This window comes from Neophocaena asiaeorientalis, unplaced genomic scaffold (genome assembly GCF_003031525.2).
Source record: "Neophocaena asiaeorientalis asiaeorientalis breed wild unplaced genomic scaffold, Neophocaena_asiaeorientalis_V1.1 scaffold30, whole genome shotgun sequence".
NCBI classification, from domain to species: Eukaryota; Metazoa; Chordata; class Mammalia; order Artiodactyla; family Phocoenidae; genus Neophocaena; species Neophocaena asiaeorientalis.
The window spans coordinates 14,007,610-14,033,301 of record NW_020174923.1 but is presented as its reverse complement, the minus strand read 5'-3'; the positions used below and the strand labels follow the sequence as shown (position 1 = coordinate 14,033,301).

Here is a 25,692-nt window from a genome sequence, read left to right as displayed (position 1 = left end):
TGTCAGCCTTGTCCATGCAACTCCCATTTCTTTAATTTGGTCAAAAAGGAGGAAGTTCTTGGGCTTCCCTGGTGGCGCAGTGGTTGAGAGTCCCCCTGCCGATGCAGGGGACGCGGGATCGTTAAAAAAAAAAAAAAAAAAAAAAAGGAGGAAGTTCTCTATGTGACTCACCCGGAGCCCACCAAGCCTCCTTTGCCCTCCTCCCCGATTTCATTTAGGAGAACGTGGGGGCCATTTGAACAGACTGTTCTTTGGGGGCATTTTTCCTGCTGTCAAGTATAAGGCTCACTTACCATTTTGAAGCTTGAATCTCCAAACCAAAACAACATGTGGAAAAAGAGTTTTCTTATGTTCCTTTTCTCTCTTTCAGTTCAGAAGGCTGCATTGGATTGTGAAAGAATGAGAAAAACAAATGGTAAGTTTCATTTACTTCTCTCTTGTACTAAAGCTGTTTTCACCAAAACCGTGAGACTGTCAGCTTTAAATCATGCGCGTTCATGAACAGGTTTTTCGGTGCTTTCTGATGAACAGCCAAAGGGAGAGTCGTTTCTATGACCTACTGTTTAAAATGAAGTGATTTTAGCAAGGGAGTTGGAGAATCTTTCCTGAGACTCAGAGACAAAATATTGAGATTTTTTTTTTTACAATGTAATGGTTCCTTCTTTCTCTGTTGTTGTTTTTTAATTACAAAAATCAACACATAATTGTTGTAAAATAAGTCAAGCAACACTAAAAATATATCCTGGGAGGCAGTTTATCACCATAGAGCTAGGCTGTTGTGGTTCTAACCCTGGTTCTACCGTTATCCAGCTGGCAGCCCGCGCGCACGAGGAAACCACTTAAAGCTTAATTTCTATCCTCTGTGAAGTGGGGAAAATAAAAGCACTTCCCTGGGAGGGTTGTTGTGGGAACTGAGACAAGCCATGTGCCTCAGCACAGAGCAGAGTGTATGAGGAACCATCAACAAATGCTAGCTCAGGTCGTTGTTGTTACTATACTATAAAATGTGAAAGTTCTGTTATATCCCCTCAATCCCTCTCCCCTCTCCACTTCCAGAAGCAATCACTATTAACAGTCCTTTTTGTTTCAATATCATAGTAAACAAACTCTTCTGTGACCTGTCCTTTTTAAAATTAACAATATATCCCAGACATCTTTCTAAGAGGAACATTTAGATTTAGTTCCTTTCTTTTCAACAGCTGCATGGCAATTCATAATAGGACTCAGCCATAATTCATTTTTTAAAAATAATTTTTAATATCTTTTAAAGTATTTAATTAATTAGGTTGTGCCAGGTCTTGGTTGCAGCTTGCGGGCTCCTCAGTTGTGGCACGCGAACTGTTACTTGCGGCATGCATGTGATCTAGTTCCCTGAGCAGGGATCGAACCCAGACACCCTGCACTGGGAGTGCGGAGTCTTAGCCACTGTGCCATCAGGGAAGTCCCACGGCCTAATTCATTGAACCATCACCCCCTTACTGGTTGTTCCATTTTTTTTCTTTGTAATAGAAACAATACTGCAGTAAACATCACTGTATACAACATGCTTTGTGGACACATGAGTGTGTGAGAGTTCATGTAGGATAAAATCCTAGAAGTGAAATGGCTGGGTCCAAGGGCATGTCCATTTGAATTGTTACAGATACTGCTAAGTTGCCCTCCCCACACGCTGAACTGGTGCATGGTCACCAACACTGACCACGCACATGGGTAAGTGTGAGTTTCCCACCCTCTCAAACAGTGGATACAGTCAGTTTTTTAATGTGTCACTCTGATGAGTACAAAATAATATCTCCATGTTGTTTTTTTAAGAATTAATTAATTTATTTTTGGCTGTGTTGGGTCTTCGTTGCTGTGCGCGAGCTTTCTCTAGTTGCGGTGAGCAGGGGCTACTCTTCCTTGAGGTGTGTGGGCTTCTCATTGTCATGGCTTCTCTTGTGGAGCACGGGCTCTAGGGGTGTGGGCTTCAGTAGTTGTGGCACATGGGCTCAGTAGTTGCGGCTTGCAGGCTCTAGAGCGCAGACTCAGTAGTTGTGGTGCACGGGCTTAGTTGCTCCACAGCATGTGGGATATTCCTGGGCCAGGGCTCGAACCCGTGTCCTTTGCACTGGCAGGCAGATTCTTAACCACTGCGCTACCAGGGAAGCCCTCCATGTTGTTTTAATTCGTGGTTGCCTCATCACTCATAAAGTTGAGCTTCTTTTTCATGTCTGTTGACTGTGAAAGCTCTAGTACACCCATATAAAGGACATTTAGGGATGGCTATCTGGTTGGAAAGAGAGGCAAGGTCTCATCTTGAAGCTGAGCTTACATAAGGCTGAGAAAGTATTAATTGTCCAGATCAAAGAGAAGGAGGGAGGTTTTGGCATTTTAGAGGGGTTTAAACCCCTCCTCCACCCAAGCCATCCCTCAGCCCCAGCACTATTTCTTCTTTTGGGAATTACATATTCAGATTATTTGCCCATTTATTTGATTATCTTTTTCTTATTAATTTGCTGTTGGTTTATGTATATAAAAAGAATACTATGCTTTCGTTTATGTTTTAAGTATTTTCTTCTAGCCTTTTACACCTCTTAATTTTGCCATAGAGGAGTTTAAAGTTTTAGGAATGTTATTTTTTCTCAGTCTTTTCTTTATGGCTATTTCATGTGTCTTACTTGGAAGACTTTTTCCAAGCAGGTGATATAAAAAAATTTCCCTATATTCCTCTTTTTTTTTCACTCACAAGTGAGTAAAGGTCACTTCTTAGCAGGTCCAGGGGTCTCAGGATGTCTTGGGGACATCGAGAAGAGAGGAATTCACCCAAATTCATGGGTACTGAAGGTACAGTCTTGTGACAAGTTGCTGACTTGGCTTCTTAGCCTCAAGAGGCTATTAAAAGTCTAATCTGGAATTCCTTATAAAAGTTCCAGCAAAGCAGACTTAAAAGACCTACATGTTCAATCTACTCTTGCTGCACTGATATCAATAATCAGGCCAAGTTTAATGAGACCAGACTGATTTTGCAAACTAATTAATCTTCAATTATCTCTATTAAGAATGGGGGTGGGGGGCTTCCCTGGTGGCGCAGTGGTTGAGAGTCCGCCTGCCAATGCAGGGGACACGGGTTTGTGCCCCGGTCCGGGAAGATCCCACATGCCACGGAGCGACTGGGCCCGTGAGCCATGGCCGCTGAGCCTGCGAGTCTGGAGCCTATGCTCCGCAACGGGAGAGGCCACAACAGTGAGAGGCCTACGTACGGAAAAAAAAAAAAAAAAAATGGGGGTGATTGTAGGGAGAGAGCTCTGCTTCAGTAAAAGTACAGCACACCCTGTGGGGTGTCGAACGGCCACGTCTCGTTGTCAGCAGTTAACATTTCCAATTTCTCTCCTACCCTTCTGACCTGGAATCACGAAAAACGAAAACTTCCCTACAAGCTGAAGCTTGACAACTTAGTATAAACTTCAGAGAAATCACACAGATTACATGTGGACAACCTCGGTAATGCCGGGGTGGGGGCTGCTCAGAGTTCACCCAACGCCACGGCCACATTCCAACTGCGACCCAGGAAAAGCAGCAGAACTGCCACCACCTGCCCTTGCCCCTCCCCCATACAGGGAGGCACGGAGACCACCCTCCTGGAAGTCCCCCCAGCTGACCACCCTCTGGACTCAGACCAGGCTGGACAGTTGGCTTTTCCTTTGTTTCTACAGAAGTACCTCCCATTAAACGCTGATGGCTTTGCCCTTACAAAGGCCTCACTTTGGCGGGACCCCACCCCCAACACCGCCTCCTAAAATGAGACACAGCTGCTTAACAAAACTGACCTATTCTCAGGGCTGAGAAATTGGTTCAATGAGGCATGGAGCAGTTCACAGCTGTGAAGGCAGAAGGCAGTTTGCAGATGCTCCCTATAGCCAAAAAAAAAAGAGACAATAAGAATAAAATAATCGTAATGGGCTGTGGGTTGAGACACATCGAATACATTTAAATCTATGAGTTCATAATGATTCTTAAACAAAAAATAATAACAATAAAGGGAAATATCTCATTGTTACAAGATGCTAGGAAACCAACTCATTATTTTCAAAATTGGTCAGTAACAGAAGAGAACCAAGTATTTATCCTCCCTTTTCTTTTTTCTTCTTTTTGGCCGCGGGATGTGGTATCTTAGTTCCCTGACCAGGGAACGAACCGCACCCCCTGCATTGGAAGCACAGAGTCTTAACCACTGGACCACCAGGGTCCCCTATCCTCCCTTTTCTATGCAACCTGTACCTCAGTGTAACCAAAGAGTTGACAAGGGTATTTCTCTTCAGATAATTACGGATGACAAATGAAGAAGGAAAAATAGAATTGGTATATCACCATTTTGCAACCTCTAACGAAATAATGCTTTCTGGGTAATTATCATCAAAGTCTGCTAACAAACAAAAAGAGAGACAGCCAGACATTCTGTGTCTCCTAATAGAAGTACACCCTACCCCCTATGCTGCATTCTTGCTAAATAAAAGCTAATCTGAATTTCATCAAGCCTCTGACAGGAGACAGAAGAATATGGAAAGGACAGCATGGAATGTAATTAATGAAATCCAGACCATGGAAAACACTTCAGAGCAAACAACTTGCTATCTTCAACAAATAAAGGGCATCCCTGGTGGTGCAGTGGTTAAGAATCTGCCTGCCAATGCAGGGGACACGGGTTCGAGCCCTGGTCCGGGAAGATCCCACATGCCACAGAGCAGCTAGGCCCGTGCACCACAACTACTGAGCCTGTGCTCTAGAGCCCACAAGCCACTACTGAGCCCACGCACAACTACTAAAGCCCGTGCGCCGAGAGCCCATGCTCCACAACGAGAAGCCACCACAATGAGAAGCCCGTGTACCACAACGAAGAGTAGCCCTGCTCGCGGCAACTAGAGAAAGCCCGCACGCAGCAACAAAGACCCAATGCAGCCAAAAATAAAATAAATAAATTTATTTAAAAAAAAACAAAAACAAAGTGCAGGGGGAAAGAAAAGAGACAGAAAGGTCTACAGATGAAAAAAGTCATAAGAAACATAGCAACTAACTACAATAGACGATTATGGATTCTAAAAGAAAAATCAGACAATTGGGGGAATTAGAACACTAGATATCTGATGATATTTTTAAAATATTGTTAATTTTTAGGTGTGATAATGGTATTGTTATTTTTACCAGAGTCCTTATCTTTTAGAGGTACAAACTATTAACGTCCTCCAGCCAAAGATCACCAGGGACACATGTGTAGTGGAACCAAGTTGAGTTTTAAGAGAAAATGCATACCATGGAGTAAGCAAGAGGGCATCTTACAGTAAGATTTGCGTTAGGTAACTTGGAGGAAGATTCAAGGCAGCAGGCTTTACTCTGAATTGGATTCTTTTAGGAAGTGGAAATAATGATATGGCTAATAATTCTCATCTAAAAGAGAAGAAGAGCAGTGCAAGGCAAAAGCTCTGACTGATCAAGAAGCAGCAGTCAATCATATTGTTTAGAGGGATACTTGGCCATTTTTGTGTTTTGGACCATGTTCGTGTCTTCATCTGTGTTCAGACATGATTATGGAGTCATCTTGTCTTTGTCTTGCTCTAATATGGTCACAGAGTGGCTTTGTCTGGTACTGGTGACCAGTCAGTTCCTAACCAGCACAAAACAGCTTGGTAAGGCTACCCGTCTCTCACTGGGAGAGGCCTCTGTAGGCACTGAGGTTTCCTCACACACTGTCCAGCCTGGCTGTGCAGGGAAGAAATGTCCCCTACCTTTGGGAAGTTCACCAGACACAGAGGGTCTCCACCACCTTGACCCACGAAATGTGGGTAGACAACCACTGAGTTATTATTGATGGATGGTAACAAGGACTTTCTCTTGTGTTATTTTGCTTTCCAGAATTCCCTTCTCCAAATTTGAACTCACAAACAGATGCAGTCATGAGGGGTCAGAATGTATCTCTATCTTGTTTCAACCAGAACAAATCACTGCGGATCACCTATTTTTTGTTTCGGGGTGAGAAATGCCTGAGCATCCAGAATGGACCCATGACTTTTAACCTAACAATCTCAGAAGCCCGTGACTTGGGCCCCTACAAATGCAAAGCCCAAGTTTCTAACTGTTCAAAATACAGTCGTGAGTTCAACTTCACATTTGTCGGTAAGTAGAGTGCTTGTTACTCGGCGGCCCTGTGATTTGGAGGGATTCTTTCCTGTTCTAGGATGGGCTCTCTGTTCTGCTTGTTAACACTCCCTCAAGAGCCTGGCAAGTATGTCACTGAGATCTTTTTTCTTAATAATTCCATTTCACTTTCTCTCCAAATACTTCTGGCTGTTTCAGGTAATAACATGCTGATGGCCCAAGGCAAAAAGTCTTACATCAACAATTTGAAAAGTTGTTGAGATCTTTTCTAGATGCTTTACTCTAGGATTCTCATTGTGTAGGTAAAAAAAGACTTTTTCTCTTAAGATTCAAATAAGAAGTCTTAGAATCAACGTTGGACCCTGTGGCAAGGGTCTCCAGAGTCCCAGGCTTTTTCCACCTTCTTCCCTTTGCAATGGCCATCAGCCTGCACTCTTCCTGCCCAACCACATTCTTTTGGCCACGACATGCAGGATATACTGCAGGATCTCAGTTCCCCGACCAGGGACTGAACCTGGGCCACGGCAGTGAAAGCCCAGGATCCTAACCACTAGGCCACCAGAGAACTCCCATCTTCCCACCCCAAGCCTTTCACAACCTAGCATTAATGGCCTCATCCATGAAGGTGACCTTGATAGTGGACTCCTGGGAGAAGGAGAGAGTGTTTCCAGGTAATATATGTACCTGGAGTCTTCCAAACAGAGAAGCCCTGACTTACTGATTGAATCTTTGAGTGATTCTCTGGGTCTGTGCTCTCCAGTATGGTAGCCACTAGCCACATGTTTTATTTGTTTAAATTCAAGTTAATTAAAATTACTTGAAATTAAAAAATTCATTTCCTCAGTCTCATTAGTCACATTTCAAGTGCTCAAGAGCCACAGATGTGGGGTGGCTGCTGTATTAGACAACACAGACACAGAACATTTCCATCACCACAGAAAGTTCCACTGGACGCCTCTGCTCTAGATCAACGGTTCTCAGCTTTTTAGGTTATAACCATTTTAACAATCTAATGATAGCAGTGGATACTTTCCCTGATACATGTGACAGATGCAAATTTCTGCGTAAGACTTGAAGGGATACCGTGGGCTCTGGATTAGAGCCAACCATCTTAGGACAAATTTGAACACAAACTCAATGGAAGCCATAATTGTAAACGAAATGTAAAAAGAAGAAGACCATGCAAACATGGTCTGGGATGTAGTGGATGATGTGAGGGCAGTACCCTGGCTGATAATATTCTCTGGTGGTCAGATTCCTGCTGGACTGGGCAGCGTGGTTTTGCAGAAAGAGCAACAGAATGGGCATCAGGGGACCTGTGTACCACTAGCTTCCTGTGCAAGGCTGAAGCCTTAAATCAATTGATTTAAAAAGCCCCAAGTCTTCATTTCCTGAGCTTCCATCCCACAGATATGTATACAATCTTCCCACATCCTGCCTTCAGAGCAAATGCACAAGTTTCTTACAATGCGTTACAGTAATTATACCATCCTGTAGAACTTTTAAAATAGATTATAAAAACCTGCATCATCTTCATTTACGTCAGATTAATAAATACCTACTGAATGACGACCCCATGCAAGTAATTGTGTTGGATGCTGCCAGGGTTTCGATGATGCCTAGGACATGATCTTATCCCCAACCCAGTAAGGGATGTGAGCCGTGAACACAAATTCATGAATCACTGATTCACTCATCAAATATTTAATGATATCCCCCATGTGCCGAGCCCTGGATATATATTAGTTCCTGCCTTGGTGGAGCTTACAGTCTATTTGGGGAAGCATAAAACCCAAGTACCCAAATAAATTCATAATCACAAACTGTGTGGATTGTTATAAAGAAAAAGAAACTGGCACAGTGATGGAGAAAGGTTGGGGATCGGGGAGTGACCTCCTTAGATAGGGTAGTTAGGGAAGGCCTTGCTACAGGGATGGCATTTAAGAAGAGCCCTGAAGGATGAGAAGGGGTTAGCTATGTGAAGAGACAGGGAAAAAAGGCTCTAGTCAAGGGACAATAACCTGTGCTGGTGGCTCCAACTTAGGAAAGAACTTGGCTGTTGGGAAGGACCTAATAGGACACTGGTATGGCTGGAGGTCTGATGAGGGGAGTGTGACCCCAGGTGAGACTGGAAAGGGAGGGGGAGCCAAGTCAGGCCTCTTTATCAGGCCCAATTTATCACCTTCAATGTTAATTCATCCTGGGTGGGGCAGGGCAAGGGTAGAGGTTGGGGATCGGTTGGGAGGCTTCTGCCGTCATCCAGGAGACAAACAATGATGGAGATGGAGAGAAGTGGATGGATTCAAAATATATTTTGGAGAAGGAAACAACAGGACTTGCTGATTGATTAGATTCGGAATCACAGGTAGTAAAGGTGAGGAAGGAATCAAGAATGACTTCCAGATGTCAAGTGTGATCAGTTGATAAGGAGTGGTGTCGTTTACTGAGATGGGCAAAAATGGAAGTTGTTGTTCAATGGGTATAAAGTTTTGGTTATGCAAGACGAGTACGTTCTAGAGATCCTGCTGTACAACACTGTGACTATAGTTAACAGTGCTGTACTGTGCACTTAAACATTTGTTAAGAAGGTAGATCTCATGTTAACTGTTCTTAGCACAATGAAAATAAATGATTGAATGAATAAAAACATTTTAAAAAAGAACAGGATTTTAACATATGTTTATCTACCTACCAATTGACTCACTAACTAGCAGATTAACTAGAGTTCAGTTTCAAACAGGTTATGTTTGAGGTGACCAGGAGACATCCAAGTGGATCATGTAATAAGAAGTAGAAAAGTATTAAGAGGATGGGATCAAGTGCTACAGGAAGCAGAGGAAGAGGGAGAAGTTCCGCCTGGAGGACTAAGGAAAAGTTTTCTGGGGAAGGTGGCAACTGAATGAGCCTTAAAGGACCCCTTGATTGATTGACTGATTGATTGATTTTCGGCTGCACTGGGTCTTTGCTGCAGCGTGCAGGCTTCTCATTGCTGTGGCTTCTCTTGTTGCAAAGCATGGGCTTTCGGCATGTGGGCTTCAGTAGTTGCAGCACGCTGGCCCTAGAGTGCACAGGCTTCAGTAATTGTGGCGTGCGGGCTTCAGCAGTTGTGGCACGCGAGCTCAGTAGTTGTGGCTTGCGGGCTCTAGAGCGCAGGCTCAGTAGTTGTGGCGCACGGGCTTAGTTGCTCCACGTAATGTGCGATCTTCCTGGACCAGGGCTTGAACCCTTGTCCCCTGCATTGGCAGGCAGATTCTTAACCAATGCGCCACCAGGGAAGTCCCATTAAAATACTCCTTTAATTTAAAAAATATAACTAATTTATTGAAGAGTCACCACTCCCTTCCCTTGATCACTGTGATGCTGTGATACACTTTACCAGTCCTTTTACAAACTCTCAGGGAAGTGTACTTCTAGTTTGAATCATCTTATCTCAGAGAGAAATCCATGCTCTCTGCTTCTTCATGAATGTTTCATTTCCTCCTTCCTGAAAATTACAGGAGGTAGATTTCAGTTCCATAGGAAAAACATCCTATTTATGCTATTCCCAAACAAAGTTGCTCTTTGAGGCCACCATCACTGGGTGCCATTCTGTCAAGGATACTGCCACAGGGATTCCTGCTCAGGGGAGGGATGGAGCAACAAGACTTTAAATTACTTTCTTTGATTTGACTTAAACAATGAAACATATTTCATTGTTTCTGCACCAAATTGTTAAATTGGCACAATGTTATTAAAAACAAACGCATATGCTTGGGATTTGGCCCTGGCTCTGCCATTTACTAGCTCTGTGGCCTCTGAATCACAGTTGGCTCAACTGTGCAATGGGCATGATGCTGTCCACCTTATAGTACTGTTGTGAAGTGAAACAAGATAATGTGGGTAGTGACCCTGACACATGAGGGATACTTAACAATTATCTTTCCTTTCCCTATAATACTGTTTTATTAATGAATTATATAATAAATTATATAGCTGGATTCTCCCACTATCCAGCTATATAATTTATTATATAGGGTATGATCTTACAGAGCTTACCAGACCCACTCATTTCTGGTCAAGAATTTCCCTTGACTCTATTTATCGGATTACTTCCTTCTTTCGGGAGGAAGTGAAAGACAATTGTACAGCCGAATTCTATAAATGACAATACAGTTAGAAAAGATGCTATTTTTAGATTTCTTTGATTTAAAAAAAACCCACTGCAATCTTACAATGATTGGGAATAAAAGCACCTCTCAACTACATACTTGGAGCTGGATCTTTGACAAAATTATACTATCAGCCACAAACAAATTGTGAATTCTGATGAAAGGCAAGTTTGCGCTCTGATTCCTCAAAGCAGAGACGTCCTCCACCCTCTGGCTTTCTCGGAACCTGGTTCATGCCACGAGGCATGGGGTTAACCACATACCCACTGATCCTTCCTGATGGAGCTTCTTGTGAGCAGCTTGACTTCTCAAGAGGGGTGTCATCCATCTTTGGGTTAACAGCTGGGAATAGAGTAGGGCTCCCATCCATGTTTGTGGACTGAGTGAGTGAACCCAATCTGCTTATCTGTTTAACATGCACTTTATTTTTCTAGATCCAGTGACTGCACCAGTGCTGAACATCAGTGTTGTTCAAACAAAAACAGACAGACACATAATGCTACGCTGCATCTCATTCAACGGCTCTCTGCCCATCAATTATACTTTCTTTGAAAAAAACATGGCCATATCACCAGTTATCTCCAAGAATGTAAGGGAGCCTGCTGAATTTAACTTAACCAAGAATAACACTGGAGAAGGGAAAGAGTATAGGTGTGAAGCTAAAAACAGATTGCCTGACCATGCAAAATACAGTCAACTCATCACCATACCCTCAACAGGTAAAGGCGACCTGAACTCTTTCAACAGGATCTGGATTTACTTCCAGAAACCAGCTACTCCTCTGCCCTCCCATTTCCCACTTTGCCCACCTGCTTCCAAATGCTTTTCCTTCTGTAGGGTCCACACGTTCTGATGGGGTTGCTTTCTGCCATAAAGGAACCAAAGAAAAGCCTGGAAAGTGGTGCAGGAAGGGACCTTGTATCAATAGTAAGACTTCCTGACTTGACCCTGCTTCCTGTTTTGACTTTTCACTGCTCAGGTTCTAAGCAGTCACATTAGAATTTGCATCTTTCTTGAAGCTGCTGGGTCTCTTGATTTTCTTTTGCTTTTTTAAAATCATTTTTTAAATTCACTTCCAACACGTGTACTTACCTGCTTGGCTGTTTAATGCTTGGTGAGTCTAGACTTCCAGTGCCACGCTTTCCTTGAGGCAAGAATGGCTCCTGTCCCAACCTTGTGTTTTGGAAGGCACTGCTCTGGTGCTTCTTAGCCATGTGTCTTCCCATAAGCTTCCTATAAGCCATGGGGATTTGTCTGCCTGGACCCTATACCCCCACATTTCTATACCTTACTCTAGGTTCCTAGACCTGAATTCCCTACCCAATCAGATCAGAACCCACCTTCCAGGGCCTGCACAAGTCTCCTTCCCAGCTCATCCTCCCAAGGGTGGACCATGGTAAGGATGTGAACATTCCAGGGCCCACACCAAGGGAGTTGTTTGTGGGGAGTGGGGGGATGGCATTTGGCCATGCAGGCTGGGGGTGTCCACAAGCATGTCAGGCTCCTTAGGGTGCATGTCAGAGCCTGGGTGGAAAGGGGGCCAGGCTAGGGCTGGGGCTGGCTCTCCCCATACTGTCATGTTCCAGTGCAGAACTCTGAGGAGTCTGAGAATTTTAGATTTAAATCTGGCCTTATGAAGGGACATTGGTCGAGGTAGGAGGATAGAACAAAAATTAGGTTAGCAAAGGTAGCAGGCACAATTGGGCATTGAACACCTCATGTGGCCTCATCCTCAGAAGATCAGAGCCCACACCTGGGTGTTCAGTAAGTTCTAACAAGTGAGGCAACCTGTTGGAGTCAGGCTCCAGAGTCAGGCTTTTGCCTACAAATCACAGCCTTCAATTCACTAGCTGTGTGACTTTAGGAAAGTCACTTAACCTCTCTGAGTCTTACTCTACTTAATTGTAAAATGGGAGTAATACCAATGAGAAAAGTAAGGTAATGCATGTAAAATGCTTAACACAATGACTGCATATAATTAACACTCAATAAGTGGCAGGTATTTGGGTGACATAAATCATGCCGACATGACTAAAACCTTTGCCCAATAAATGGCCAGGCTGTTCTCAGGCTTATAACCCTAACAACGTAGCCAACATCTGTCTGTTAAATGCTGTGCTGCTTTTTCTTCCTTGTGTATGACCCCTTGTGGAAGATGGACTTGGTATGAACCTTAAGAACCTCACTAACAAGTTACCTCTCAAGTTGCAGGGCAGGGATTCAGGGTTCAGGGTACATTGGTTAACCTGGGAGACAGTCGTGATCACCCTTTCCAGAACATTTCACAATTCAATATCATTGGAAAAGAAGGCTGTGCAGTGACCAGTGAATGCTGTCTTCTTCCAGGAGGAGAGAGCTGTCCTTTCTGCCTGCAGCTACTGCTTCTGGGGTTTCTGCTTCTGGTACTAATAGTAATAATCCTAATTCTGGCATTTTGGATGCTACCAAAGTACAAAGCACGTAAGTTCCTTAGGAGCTTTGCCATTGTTTTCCCTGGGTTTTGGATACAGACAGCAGGGTGAGGGCAAGGAGGAAGGGAAAGGGGAATCAGAAATGGGATGTGAAGAAAATGAGAAGAGAAGGAAAAGATGCAAAAGGAGAAGGTAATGAACGACTTCCTGAACGGTTCACACATAGCACAGTTCTCTTTTCTCTGGTAAAGACTCCCCTATTTAGACTGCTTGTGGGTGTGTGACCTGTGCAGTCACACAGGGCCCCGTGCTAAGGAGACAGTTTAATGCTCTGCTGTCACTGTCTTGAAATTCGTAATACAATAAAAAAATTTTTTTCATATTATTTTTTAATTGTGGTAAAATATGCATAACAATAAAATTTACCCTGTTGGCCATTGTTAAGTATATATTCAGTGGCATTAAGTACATTCACATTCCTGTGCAACCAACACCAGCCATCCACTTTTTCATCTTGCAAAAACTGAAGCTCTGTACCCATTAAACAGTAACTCCCCATTTATTTCTCTCTCCTCCCAGCCCCTGGCAAACACCATTCTACTTTCTGTCTATGAATTTGACTACTTTAGAAACCTCATATAGGTGGAATCATACAGTATTTGTCCTTTTGCAACTGGCTTATTTCATTTAACACAATGTCCTCAAAGTTCATCGCTGTTGTATATATGTCAGAATTTCCTTCATTTCAGGACTTCCCTGGAGGTTCAGGGGTTAAAACTCCACGCTTCCACTTCAGGGAGCACGGGTTTGATCTGTGGTTAGGGAACTAAGATCCCACAAGCCATGCGGTGGGGCCCAAAAAATTTTTTTCCTTCATTTTAAAAGCTGAATAATATTCCATTTTATATATATATATATATATACACACACACATATATACACACGCACATACGTGTACATACACACACACACACACACACACACACACAAACACTTTGTTTACCCGTTCACCCATCAATGAACTCTTGGATTTCTTCCACATTTTGGCTATTGTGAGTAGTGCTGCTTTGAACGTGGGTGTACAAATCTCAATAATTTTTAAACAAGAGGCCCTGCATTTTCATTTTGCACAAAGCCTGCAAATGACGTAGTGGGTTCAGACTGCCAGAGCTTTGCTTTGTAGTTTTCAGTGTCCTCACTGGGTCTGCCACTCGGAGGAAGCTCAGTACATGAAGACAAAAAGAGCCTCATTCTCTCTGCTCCACCTTAAGTGCTGCATTAAACCTCATTTACTACGTTTCATAATTCACGCCTTATGACCTCTAGTTAAGATTTCAAAGTGGCCTTTTCATTTGGCACACTACTACGGAGGAATATTGAGATTTACACAAAAGACAGTTTGTGTCTCAGGACCGACACCTGCCAGTGAGCTTCGGGGCATTGAGTGGGCTCCTTCACCTGCCTCAGCCTCAGCGTTCTGACCTGTAAAATGGGGCCATGGGAGATACTGTCAGACCTGGGGAGAGAACTAAGTGATACATGTTAGGCTCTTGGCCTTCTTCCATCTCTAAAGTCCTAATTCACAGAAATCCAGGACCCAGTTGACAGGAAACTTGAAAACAGATGTCAAAATGTATACATCTCATACATTTAAAAAAATTTTTTTTTGTAATGTAAAGCATTTTAAAATTGAAGTATAATTAACCTACAACACTATGTTAGTTTCAGGTGCACAACAGAGTGCTTCGAATTTCTATACATTACAAAATGACCACCATGATAAGTCTTGTTACAAAGCTATTACAATATTATTGACTATATTTCCCATGCTGTACATTTCATCCCTGTGACTCACTTATTTTGTATATATTTATTTAGTTATTTATTTTGGTTGCACTGGGTCTTAGTTGCAGCAGGCGGACTCCTTAGTTCTGGTACCTGGGCTCCTTAGTTGTGGCACGTGGGCTCATTAGTTGTGGCATGCAAACTTGTAGTTGTGGCATGCATGTGGGATCTAGTTCCCTGACCAGGGATCAAACCCGGGCCCCCTGAATTGGGAGCACAGAGTCTTAACCACTGCACCACCAGGGAAGTCCCTGACATTTATTTTGTAACTTGAAGTTTATACTTCTTAATCTCTCTCACTTATTTCATTCACCCCCCACCTCTGTGGCAACCACCTGTTTGTTCTCTGTATCTATGTGTCTGTTTTTTGTTGTTTGTTCATTTGTTTTCCAGATTCCACATATAAGTGAAATCATACAGTATTTGTCTTTCTCTGTCTGACTCACTTCACTTAGCATAATACCCTCTAGGTGCATCTATGTTGTCACAAGTGGCAAGATTTCATTCTTCATTTTGGCTGAGTAATATTCCATTGTGTGTGTACCACATACCACATATTCTTTATCCATTCATCTATCAACAGACACTTAGATTGCTTCCATAGCTTGGCTGTTTGTTGTAAATAATGCTGTAATGAACACAGGGGTGCATGTATCTTTTAAAATTAGTGTTTTGTTTTCTTCAGAAAAATATCCAGAAGTGGAATTGCTGGATCATATTTTTAATTTTTTGAGAAACCTCCATATTGTTTTCCATATTGGCTGCAGCAATTTACATTCCCACCAACAGTGCATGAGGGTTTCCTTTACTCCACATCCTTGCCAACACTTGTTAGTTATCTTTTTGATGGTAGCCGTTCTGACCGGCGTGAGGTGATATCTCATTGAGGTTTTCATTTGCATTTCCCTGATGATTTAGTGATGTTGAGCATCTTTTCATGTGCCTGTTGGCCATCTGTATGTCCTCTTTGGAAAATGTCTATACAGTTCCTCTGCCTGTTTTTACTTTTTATTTTTTTTAATGGGGTAATTAAAAAAAATATTTATTTACTTGTTTGTTTTTGGCCACACCAGGTCTTAGTTGCGGCATGTGGGATCTTTTAGTTGCAGCATGCGGGCTCTTAGTTGTGGCATCCGAACTCTTAGTTGCGCCATGCATGCAGGATCTAGTTCCCCGTCAGGGATTGAACCCAGGCCCCCTGCATTGGGAGCACATTCTTACCCACTGGACCACCAGGGAACTCCCTGCCTGTTTTTAAACTGGGTTTGGTTTTTTGATGTTGAGTTGCATGAATTCTTTGTACATTTTGGATATTAACCCCTTATCAGACATATCATTTGCAAATATCTTCTCCCATTCAGTAGGCTGCTTTTCTGTTTTGTTGATAATCTCCTTCACTGTGCAAGTTTGATGTAGTCCCATTTGTTTATTTTTGCTTTTGCTTCCCTTGCCTGAGGAGACAGAGCCAAAAAAATACTGCTAAGAGCAATGTCAAAGAGCATACTACCTATGTTTTCTTCTGGGTGTTTTATGGTTTCGGATCTTACATTTAGGTCTTTAATCCATTTTGAGTTTATTTTTGTAGATGGTGTGAGAAAGTAGGCCAGTTGATTCTTTTGCATGGGGCTGTCCAGTTTTCCCAATGCCATTTACTGTGTTGTTGTTCCCAATTGTATATTCTTACCTCCTTTGTTGTAAATTAATTGATCATATAAGCATGGGTTCATTTCTGGGCACTCTAGTCTGTTTCACTGATCTATGTGTCTGTTTTCTGTGCCAGTCCCATACTGCTTTGATTATTGTACCTCTGTAGTACAGTTTGAAATTAGAGAGCATGATACCTCCAGCTTTGTTCTTTCTCAGGGTTGTTTTGGTTATTTGAGGTCTTTTGTGTTTCCATGCAAATGTTAGAATTATTTGTCCTAATTCTGTGAAAAATCCCATTGCTAATTTGACAAGGATTGCACTGAACCTGTAGATTGCCTTGGGGAGTACAGTCATTTACAATATTAATTCTTCCAATCTGTGAGCATGGTATATCTTTCCATTTGTTTGTGTTGTGTTCAATTTCTTTCATCAGTGTCTTATAGTTTTCCAAGTACAGGTCTTTTACCTCCTTGGTTAGATTTATTCCTAGGTATTTTATTCTTTTTGGTGCAATTACAAATAGGATTGTTTTCTTAATTTCTCTTTCAGATAGTTCATTTTTGGTGTATAGAAATGCAACTGATTTCTGTATATTAATTTTGTATCCTGCAACTTTACTGAATTCACTTATTTGTTCTAATAGTTCTAATTCTTTGGTGGCATCTTTAGGATTTTCTATATATAGTATCATGTCATCTGCAAACAGTGACAGTTTTACTTTTTTCTTTCCAATTTGGATTCCTTTTTTTCTTCTTCTTGTCTGATTGCTATGGCTAGGACTACCAATACTATTTTCAATAAAAGTGGCAAGAGTGAGCATCCTTGTCTTGTTCCTGATCTTAGAGGAAATGCTTTCAGCTTTTCATTACTGAGTATAATGTTAGCCATGGGCTTGTTATATATGGTCTTTATTATGTTGAGGTATGTTCCCTCTATATCCACGTTGACAGTTTTTACCGTAAATTGATGTTGAATTTTGTCCAAATCTTTTTCTGCATCTATTGAGATGATCATATAATTGTTAAGCAATTTGTTAATGTGGTGTATCACGTTGATTTGCGGATATTGAAACATCCTTCTATCTCTGGGATAAATCTCACTTGATCATAGTGTATGATCCTTTCAATATATTGTTGAATTTGGTTTGCTAATATTTTCTTGAAGCTTTTTGCATCTATGTTCATCAGTTATATTGGCCTGTAATTTTTTTTGTGTGTGTGGTACGTGGGCCTCTCACTGTTGTGGCCTCTCCCGTTGTGGAGCACAGCCTCCGGACGCGCAGGCTCAGCGGCCATGGCTCACGGGCCTAGCCGCTCCGCGGCATGTGGGATCTTCCCAGACCGGGGCACAAACCTGCGTCCCCTGCATCGGCAGGCAGTCTCAACCACTGTGCCACCAGGGAAGCCCTGGCCTGTAATTTTCTTTTTCTCTGGTGTCTTTGTCTGGTTTTGATATCAGGGTGATACTGGCCTCATAGAATGAGTTTGAAAGTGTTCCTTCCTCTTCAACATTTTGTAGAATTCACCTGTGAAACCATCTGGTCTGGGACTTCTGTTTGTTGAGAGTTTTTTGATTACTGATTCAATTTCATATTGAATGGTAATTGGTCTCTTCATATTTTCTATTTCTTCCTGATTGAGTCTTAGGAGATTGTACATTTTAGGAATTTATCCATTTCTTCTAGGTTTTCTATTTTATTGGTGTATAATTGTTTGTAGTAATCTCTCACAGCCCTTTGTATTTCTGTGGTGTCAGTTTTAACTTCTTTCATTTCTGACTTTATTTATTTTGAGCTATTTTCTTGATGAACCTAGCTAAAGGTGTATCAGTTTTGTTTGGCTTTTCATAGAACCAGTTCTTAGTTTCATCAATCTTTTCTATTGTTTTCTTTTAGTCTCTATTTCACTTATTCCTACTCTGATCTTTATTATTTCTTTCCTTCTACTAACTTTTCTTCTTTTTCTATTTCCTTCAGGTGTAAAGTTAGGTTGTTTATTTGTGATTTTTCTTGTTTCCTGAGCTAGGATTGTACTGCAATAAACTTCTCTCTTAGAACGGCTTTTGCTGGGTCCCTTAGATTTTGGATGGTTGTGCTTCCATTTTCATTTGTTTCCAGGTATTTTTTTAATTTCCTCTTTAATTTCTTCAGTGACTCATTGGTTGTTTAGTAGCATATTGTTTATCCTCCAGGTGTTTGTGTTTTTTGCAGTGTTTTTATTGTAGGTGATTTCTAGTCTCATACTGTTGTGATCAGAAAGGATGCTTGATATGATTTCAATCCTCTTAAATTTATTGCATCTCATACTTTTAAAAAACATGTCTCCTCTTCCTACAAAAAGCGCAGGGTCTTACAAAAGTGGAATTAATATTCTTGAGTACTGGCCAGGACTAAATGGAAGTCAGCTGGGTAATTTACTATCACAGATATTACAAAGCTTTTTACAGCCTATTCTTTTCAGCGAAGGAAAGAAAAGGTGTCTCTGGCCATCTCAAGCATAATCTGATAGGCAAAGGATGTTATTTGCAGACCCAAGAAAATAAATCAGAAGGGTTCCTGCCTTAGAGAAGCAGATGCTATGGACTCCTTGCTGAGTCTATGGTTTTCCTTTAATAGACAACAGTTTAGGCCATTGGAGCAGGTCATTCTTTCAGAACTCTGGGGAATTCCCCTCCTGTGGCCAAAGTAGTTTAATTTAATGATTCTGTACCAATTTATATAGGAAAAGCTATGAAAGATAATGCACCCAGAGTCTATGGAAATACACCCATGGAAGATGGAATATATACAAATATCTGTAAAAATCAAGCAGGTAAGAGAACTTTGTTGGTGATTTTGGTTGGTTTGGGGTTTTTGTCTTTAAAAAATTTTTTAGGGTCGTACAGACACATGTGTAAAAAATTGCAGAAGCAGAGTATAGTGTCTCCCTCCCATCCTGACACCCTATCTCACTTGCCAGGGGCATTAACCAATTTTAAAATCCTTCCACAGATATTTTATGTGTATGTTAGCATCTAAATAAATGGTAGCAATGGTAGCATGTCATAGATATGTCATTCTACACCTTGATTTTTTCACTTAACAACGTATCTTGGAGATTTTTTTCTATCAGTTCAGAATGATCCACACTGTGTTCCAATCTCTTTGATGATCACCTCTTAAGGCTGGCATCATTTGTTGCTTTATAGTAAACAGACCCAGGACCTTGGTCAACAATGAGAACAATCCCAGCCAACGCTGACTGAGGGCCAGCCATGTGCCAGGCACAGTGCTAAGCAATTTACCTGCCCTGTCTGGTACAAACGCCACTAACTCCCAATTTATATCATTCCCACTGTACAGATGAGAAATCTGTGCCAGGCTTAGAACCAAGGCAATGTGTTTCCAAAGCCTGAGATGGTAAGTACTCTCTGCAAAGTCCAGAGGTGACATGACATTGTGAGGGTAGCTGGCAAGCCACTGCCCTCAAGTGATCAGAGATTTGGATTATAGGCCCAATAACTCTGTTTCTTGTCTTTTACCCAGGGACTGAATACTCTCAGGAGATACATTATGCCACCCCCATGTTCCAGGAGGTGGCACCGAGAGATCAGGGTGAGCCACAGTTTGGGATAAGGGATGCTATCGAAATGGGAGAGTAGTCTCTGTGAGGTCACCACACTCCTAGGCTTTAGGAACCCAAGGATGGGATGAATGGGGGCAACATGCATACCCTAGGAAACCAATAGCAATCAGTACCATGGCTCCTAACAAGTTTCATCAGGAGATGGGTAGATGGGGAGGAGAGGAGGATGTGGAGGGGAGAATATCATATAAAAATTCCAGAGAGAAGGATGCAGGTGCACTTCTAAAAACTTTTCAAGAATAAATCATTTAGTCCAGGAAAAAAAAAACAGTTAATACTTGGTTCTGTCAGGCCACCCAGCTATTAAAATAGAATTTTTTAAGAGCTTCTATGGATATATATCCTAAGTTTACTGAATTATTTTCTCTTTTATATTATAGAAACTTGTAATGATTGTAAAACTGGATATGTCTATTCTGAACTCATCTTCTGAGATTTAAAGATAGAAACTACATCTCAGGGTAAGATGCTTTTTATAAAGCTGATTTCCATAACGAAAAAGCAAACCTGATTGACACTTAAAAAGGTTTCACCTGGTTACCTAAAGTGAATCACTGTTTTTCATGTTTAAACACTATCCTTTGGCCCTTTCAGGTACATCCAATCCTGTCATCAGACAACAGATTTGTCAGATAGGATCCTGACTAGTGACAGTTTTTAAATGCTTTTGCTATTTTTAGGCATGGACCATTTCCCCCATGACCACACCATTTAATAAAGAATAATTGTTCAACCACTATGCTCTTCATAAGTGCATCCTGGAAGCGCTACAATGATCATCTACCCATCCCCATGCCCATTAAAGGTTCAGAAGCAGACACACAGAGCAAAAGCCATGTCTAAATTCTAAAACAAAAACTGGTGACCTTGAAAAGGTGTCTGAAGAAAATGGCACCTGCAGTCACCATTGGAGGAAGGCAAGATTACTCAACAAGTACACATTTGTTATCCATTGCCATTAAAATTTGCTCTCAGCTTCTAGAAGCCTGCAAAATTATTTATATTGATTTCCATGGACTTTCTCAGTCATCAAGATTTAGGTCATGTCAAAGGCATGCCTTTATATGCTGCATTTCCCATCAGCTCTCTGTCAAGAGAACAGCGCAGAGTTGACTTGGGGGAGAAGAGAGAAGTAGATTAGTTTCCCAGGACTGCTGTAACAAATTACCACAAACTGGTGGCTTAAAACAACAGAAATGTATTTTCTTACGGTTCCAGAGGTCAGAAATCCAAAGTCAAGGTGCCAGCAGGGCTGCGCTCCCTCCAAAGGCTCTGGGGCAGAAGTCTCACTTGCCGCTTCCAGTTTCTGGTGGCTCCTGGTGTTTCCTGGCTTGTGGCAGCACCTCTCCAATCTCTGCCTCATCTTCACGTGGCCTTCTCTCCCTCTGCCTTTCTCTTATAAAGACACTGGTCAGCAGATTTAGGTCAATCCAAGTTGACCTCATCTTGAGATCCTTAACTTATTAATTACATCTGCAAAGACACTTTTTCCAAATAAGGTGATATTCACAGGTTCCAGGAATTAGGACTTGTCTTTTTGGGGAGCCACCATTCAGCCCACTTCAGGGGACAAAATTATTTCTGGTTTGAATCTCTTATCCTAGGAGTTATAAGTTAAGTCCCGTAAAGCCAAGAGGCATTTCTTGGGTTCCAGACAGACAAAATAACTTGACCAAAATTGTTCTGCTCTGTTCTTTTTTCTCTGTTCCCAACAATGGACCTTTGACTAGCAAAATCATAGCTATTAGACACTAAATCTGTGGAACACCTACAAGGCCAGTATTATTAACTTGCTTTTCCAGGTAAGGAAATTTAGGCTTAAATGGGATACTTCCTCAGGGTCATCCCTAGCTTGGTGCGTGGTTGAACTGGGACTTAAATCCCAGCAAAGAACAGCAGCAGCACTGGCTGTGGGAATGCACCTTCAGGGTGGGAAAGGGTATTGTGCACACAGGCCCAGATGAATTTGAGGATTTTGTTGCCTAAAGCAGCATTCATGAACAGAATTTCCCCCCTTTCTCTGTTGATATTGTTATTTGGAAGGAATCGGTATATCACAGAGGCTAAGAGTGTGGGGGCTGTGGAGCCAGACTGAGCTGAATCCAGGTTCAGTCCTGTGCTAACTGTGTGACTCTGGGTAAGTTACATAAACTCCCTGGGCTTCAGTTTCCTCATTTGAGAGGGTGGGGGAGAGGAAGGGGAGAGAGAGAAATAATACCTACATCATGGAGCTGCTGTGAGAATTAACTCAGGTAATGGGATGTAAAAGGTTTGGAACAGGGCTTGGCACAAAGGAAGAACTAAAAAAATGACTAGCTATTCATAGTATGATTGATCATGCTTAGCTTGAGTCATACTAATCGGCTGCTCCCCTTAGAAATCATTGTCTTTGAGGTTATAAACTTAGTGACTTGGCCACCGTTGCTTCTTCATGTCTCAATCATGAAGCAGAGGCTGAGGCAAGGACTTGGTGCAGGTTGTTTATATGAGGGCCCAGGGAGAGTGAAATAGAGAAGGAAAGGGGTGGGGAGGGGCTAGCAAATTAATGAGCATACCAGTAACTGGATTTGATCCTATTAAGACCTTATTTTTTTATGTATGTATGTATGCAGGCTGCACTGGGTCTTAGTTGCTTCTTCATTGTGGCATGCATGCAGGATCTAGTTCCCCAACCAGGGATCGAACCCAGGCCCCCTGCATTGGGAGTGTGGAGTCTTACCCACTGGACCACCAGGGAAGTCCCCTATGAAGACCTTTTGAGGTCTTGAAGTCCAGAATGCCCCTGGGTTTCACAGCATGCCCTGAATTGACAGCCTCTCATTTTCTCTTGCAAAGCTTCTAAAGCAGTTAGTAGAAGCCAACCAACTCCACAATCCATATAATTACTATTGCCTCATGCCTTTCAAGTGCTAGAACTATTGCATAACCTAGTGCTTCATTATCTACCTCTGCTCCCTTCCCCACTGCAGGGGAAAGTCTTAGAAATTGTGAAGCTATGGCATGTAAGGATTATCTCCACTCCCCTTACCACCGGCAACAGAGTCCTTATTGCCATTCATCCTGGGAGGAATTCCGTTTCCCAGGGCTGCTTTCTAGGGCCTTCTGATAGTCTTATCCTGAGCTAGCCTGGAAAGCAGAGCCTGAGAAAAGGCCTTGTGTGGAACAGAAGGGACACTAGGGAACAGGCGTGAGGGACTGGAGGAAAAGCCAGAACAAGGTATAAGGTTGAGCTGGGCATTGCTGTGGGCAACTGGCGCTTGACCCCACTGGAACCATCTGCGGAGTGAAAAAATGTCTCTCAGAATTGTCCACTTGAGGACTGATAGTGAGAAGCATTTACCCATCAGCTTCCATCCCCCACTAAGGGCTGCCCCAGGAGGTGATGCATCTCCCACTTCTAGGCTGTGCATGTGGGCATTCCAAGTGCACTTCCATTGGCGTCTCACCCAGGGCACTGGAAAGCCCCAGGGCAGAAAAGGAGTGATATGTATTGTATAGTTAAAGCAAGAAAGCTGTCAGCACAAAGTGGGTGAGGCCTCAGATGCAGCTGGAATCAGAGGTGGGGCCCAGAGGATGTGACTGGTGGTTGCTCTGCCATCTCTCAACATTTCCTTTGTAACAACTATAATAACGACAATAATAATAACTGCCATGGGCAGTTACGTGTCAAGCGTACTTATCCTCACAACTCCCTCCTCACCCAACTCTGAATTTCTGTGGCTTCGCCTGTACCTACCCACTGAGCAGATGTTGAGCCCCACCCCCATGGCTTTTGCATGAATTGTTTAGGAGGGGAAGAAGAAAAGGAAGAGGAAGAGGATCTATTGAGTTTTCATTTCAATAGTTACACTTTTTTCATGTCTAGAAGTTTCCCTTTGGTTCTTTTTTAAAATTTATTTATTTATTTTTGGCTGCGTTGGGTCTTTGTTGCTGGGCGTGGGCTTTCTCTAGTTGTGGTGAGCGGGGGCTACTCTTCGTTGCGGTGTGTGGGCTTCTCATTGCAGTGGCTTCTCTTGTTGCAGAGCACGGGCTCTAGGCCCCTGGGCTTCAGTAGTTGTGGCTTGCAGGATCTAGAAAGCAGGCTCAGTAGTTGTGGGGCGTGGCCTTAGTTGCTCCGCAGCATGTGGGATCTTCCCAGACCAGGGCTCGAACCCGTGTCCCCTGCATTGGCAGGTGGATTCGTAACCACTGCGCCACCAGGGAAGTCCTGCCATGTCCTTTACGGTTAGTGTTTTTTTGTGGATGTGTGCCCAGATGAAAATTTTTTCAACTTGAGGTCATACAAGCATTACCATATACTACTATCTACTAAAGGCTCTTTTAGTTTACTTTCATATTTCAGTTTATATCCGCCTGGAATTGTTTCTGTGATGTGGAATTGCCATCATACTTGTTTCCACTCCCCCGCATGGACATACCCCGTTGTTCCAGCACTGTCTACTGAAAAGACTGTCCTTTCCCCACTAAACTGCACTGTCACCTTTGTCACAAATCAAATGCCCATATACATGTGGGTTTCTTTCTGCACTCTAGATTCTGTTTCATTGCTCTGCTTATCTCTCCATGTCAATGTCATACTCAGCTTTCAAATGCATCTTGATAACTGCAAGAACAATTTTCCCACCTTGTTCTTTTTAAGAATGTCTTAGCTATTCTTGACCTTTTGCGTTCTGTATAAATTTTAGACTCAGCTTATTATTTTCTTAAAGAAAAAATGAACATAATAGGGATTGATTGATATTGCATTGAATTTGTAGATCAATTTGGGGAGAATTAACATTTTTACAGTATTGAGTTTTCCAAACTACAAATATCTCACCATTTGTTTATGTCTTCTTCAATTCTCTCAATAGCATTTTATCATTTTCTGCATAAACAGCTTGCACATCTTTTGTTAGATTTAGTCCTAAGTACTTGATATTCTGATGCTATGGTAAATTGGTTTTTGTTGTTGTTGTTTGTTTTTGTTTTTTTGGGTGAAGTAGAAAAGAATAGCTTTATTGCTTTGCCAGGCAAAGGGGGCCACAGCAGGTTCATGCCCTCAAACCTGTGTGTCCCAATCTGGAGGGGGAAGTGAGGAGTTTTACAGTAATGGTTCAAAGAGGAGGGCATGATCAGGTGGTGGACATGCTTCTGATTGGTTGGTGGGGAGGTAAGTGGGAGTTAGCATCATCAGCCTTCTGGTTCAAACCAGTCTGGGGTCTACGTGCTTGTGGGCAGCATAGAGTTAACTTCTCCCACCTGGTGGGGGTTTCTGTATGATTTTAGATGCTATCCACTCCAAGGTATTCTCTCAACCAGGTGTTAGTGCCCAGAAAGTTCTCGCAAAGAAATGGCACAGAAGACATCCCAGTGGTGCTGACCATGAGCAGGAGTTGGTCTAGCTATAAGTTGGGAATAAAGGGTCAGCACCTGGTTTCAGGACTTAATGAAGCTCAGGTTCTTGATGTCTCATCACAGAAAGAATTTAGTGAGAGACAAAGTGATAGGTAAAAAGTAGACTTATTTATAGAGAAACACACTCCACAGACAGAGTGTGGGCCATCTCAGAAGGCAAGAGTGGCCTTGGGAGACACACTCCAGACAGTGTGGGCCATCTCAGAAGGTGAGAAAGGCCGGTAAATTGTATTTTTATTTCATGTTGTGGATATATAGAAACACAATCACTTTTTTTGGTTGACTTTCTATCCAGCAACCTTGCTAAATTCTCTTTTTGATTTTAACAATTTATCTGTAGGTTTTTCTTACAGTCTGGAGACCAGAAAACTACTGCTGCTGTTACTGCTGTTGCCTCTGCCACAACTGCCTCACCCAGAAACTGGAGCCCAATGGAGTGTGGAGTTATGCCACTGGAGACAGTTGCTTTTCAGTGGAAACCATCACCTCCCT

At 42.4% G+C, this 25,692-nt stretch overlaps 2 protein-coding genes across 6 annotated transcripts in view; one reads left to right on the top strand and one right to left on the bottom strand.

Annotated features, from left to right (window-relative positions):
* Positions 1-11,226, bottom strand: part of PECAM1 (platelet and endothelial cell adhesion molecule 1) — a 100,122-nt gene extending 88,896 nt beyond the window's left edge. The window contains exons 1-3 of one of the 2 annotated variants that reach the window (XM_024760728.1): positions 11,087-11,226; positions 3,807-3,890; positions 294-379 (exon numbers count right to left, since the gene is read on the bottom strand). Coding sequence is in view for 1 of the 2 variants with exons in the window: in XM_024760726.1 (XP_024616494.1) it covers positions 294-329 (36 nt within the window). In the remaining variant the exon portion in view is untranslated. Of the gene's footprint in view, positions 1-293; positions 380-3,806; positions 3,891-11,086 lie in introns of those variants that run through there. The other variant, XM_024760726.1, reaches the window with a different exon arrangement.
* MILR1 (mast cell immunoglobulin like receptor 1) lies at positions 134-25,678 on the top strand. 4 transcript variants are annotated; one of them, XM_024760736.1, is made up of 9 exons: positions 134-415; positions 5,887-6,147; positions 10,712-10,996; positions 11,115-11,204; positions 12,624-12,737; positions 18,901-18,990; positions 19,704-19,772; positions 20,184-20,264; positions 25,541-25,678. In XM_024760736.1, exons 1-8 carry the CDS (start codon positions 328-330, stop codon positions 20,234-20,236), a joined length of 1,050 nt encoding a protein of 349 aa, XP_024616504.1. In that variant the 5' UTR covers positions 134-327; the 3' UTR covers positions 20,237-20,264; positions 25,541-25,678. The 4 variants fall into 4 exon arrangements, with proteins under 4 accessions (XP_024616504.1, XP_024616505.1, XP_024616506.1 ...); XM_024760737.1 differs by having other exon boundaries at positions 25,554-25,661; XM_024760738.1 differs by lacking the exon at positions 11,115-11,204 and having other exon boundaries at positions 135-415.
* The last annotated feature ends 14 nt before the right edge of the window (positions 25,679-25,692 follow it).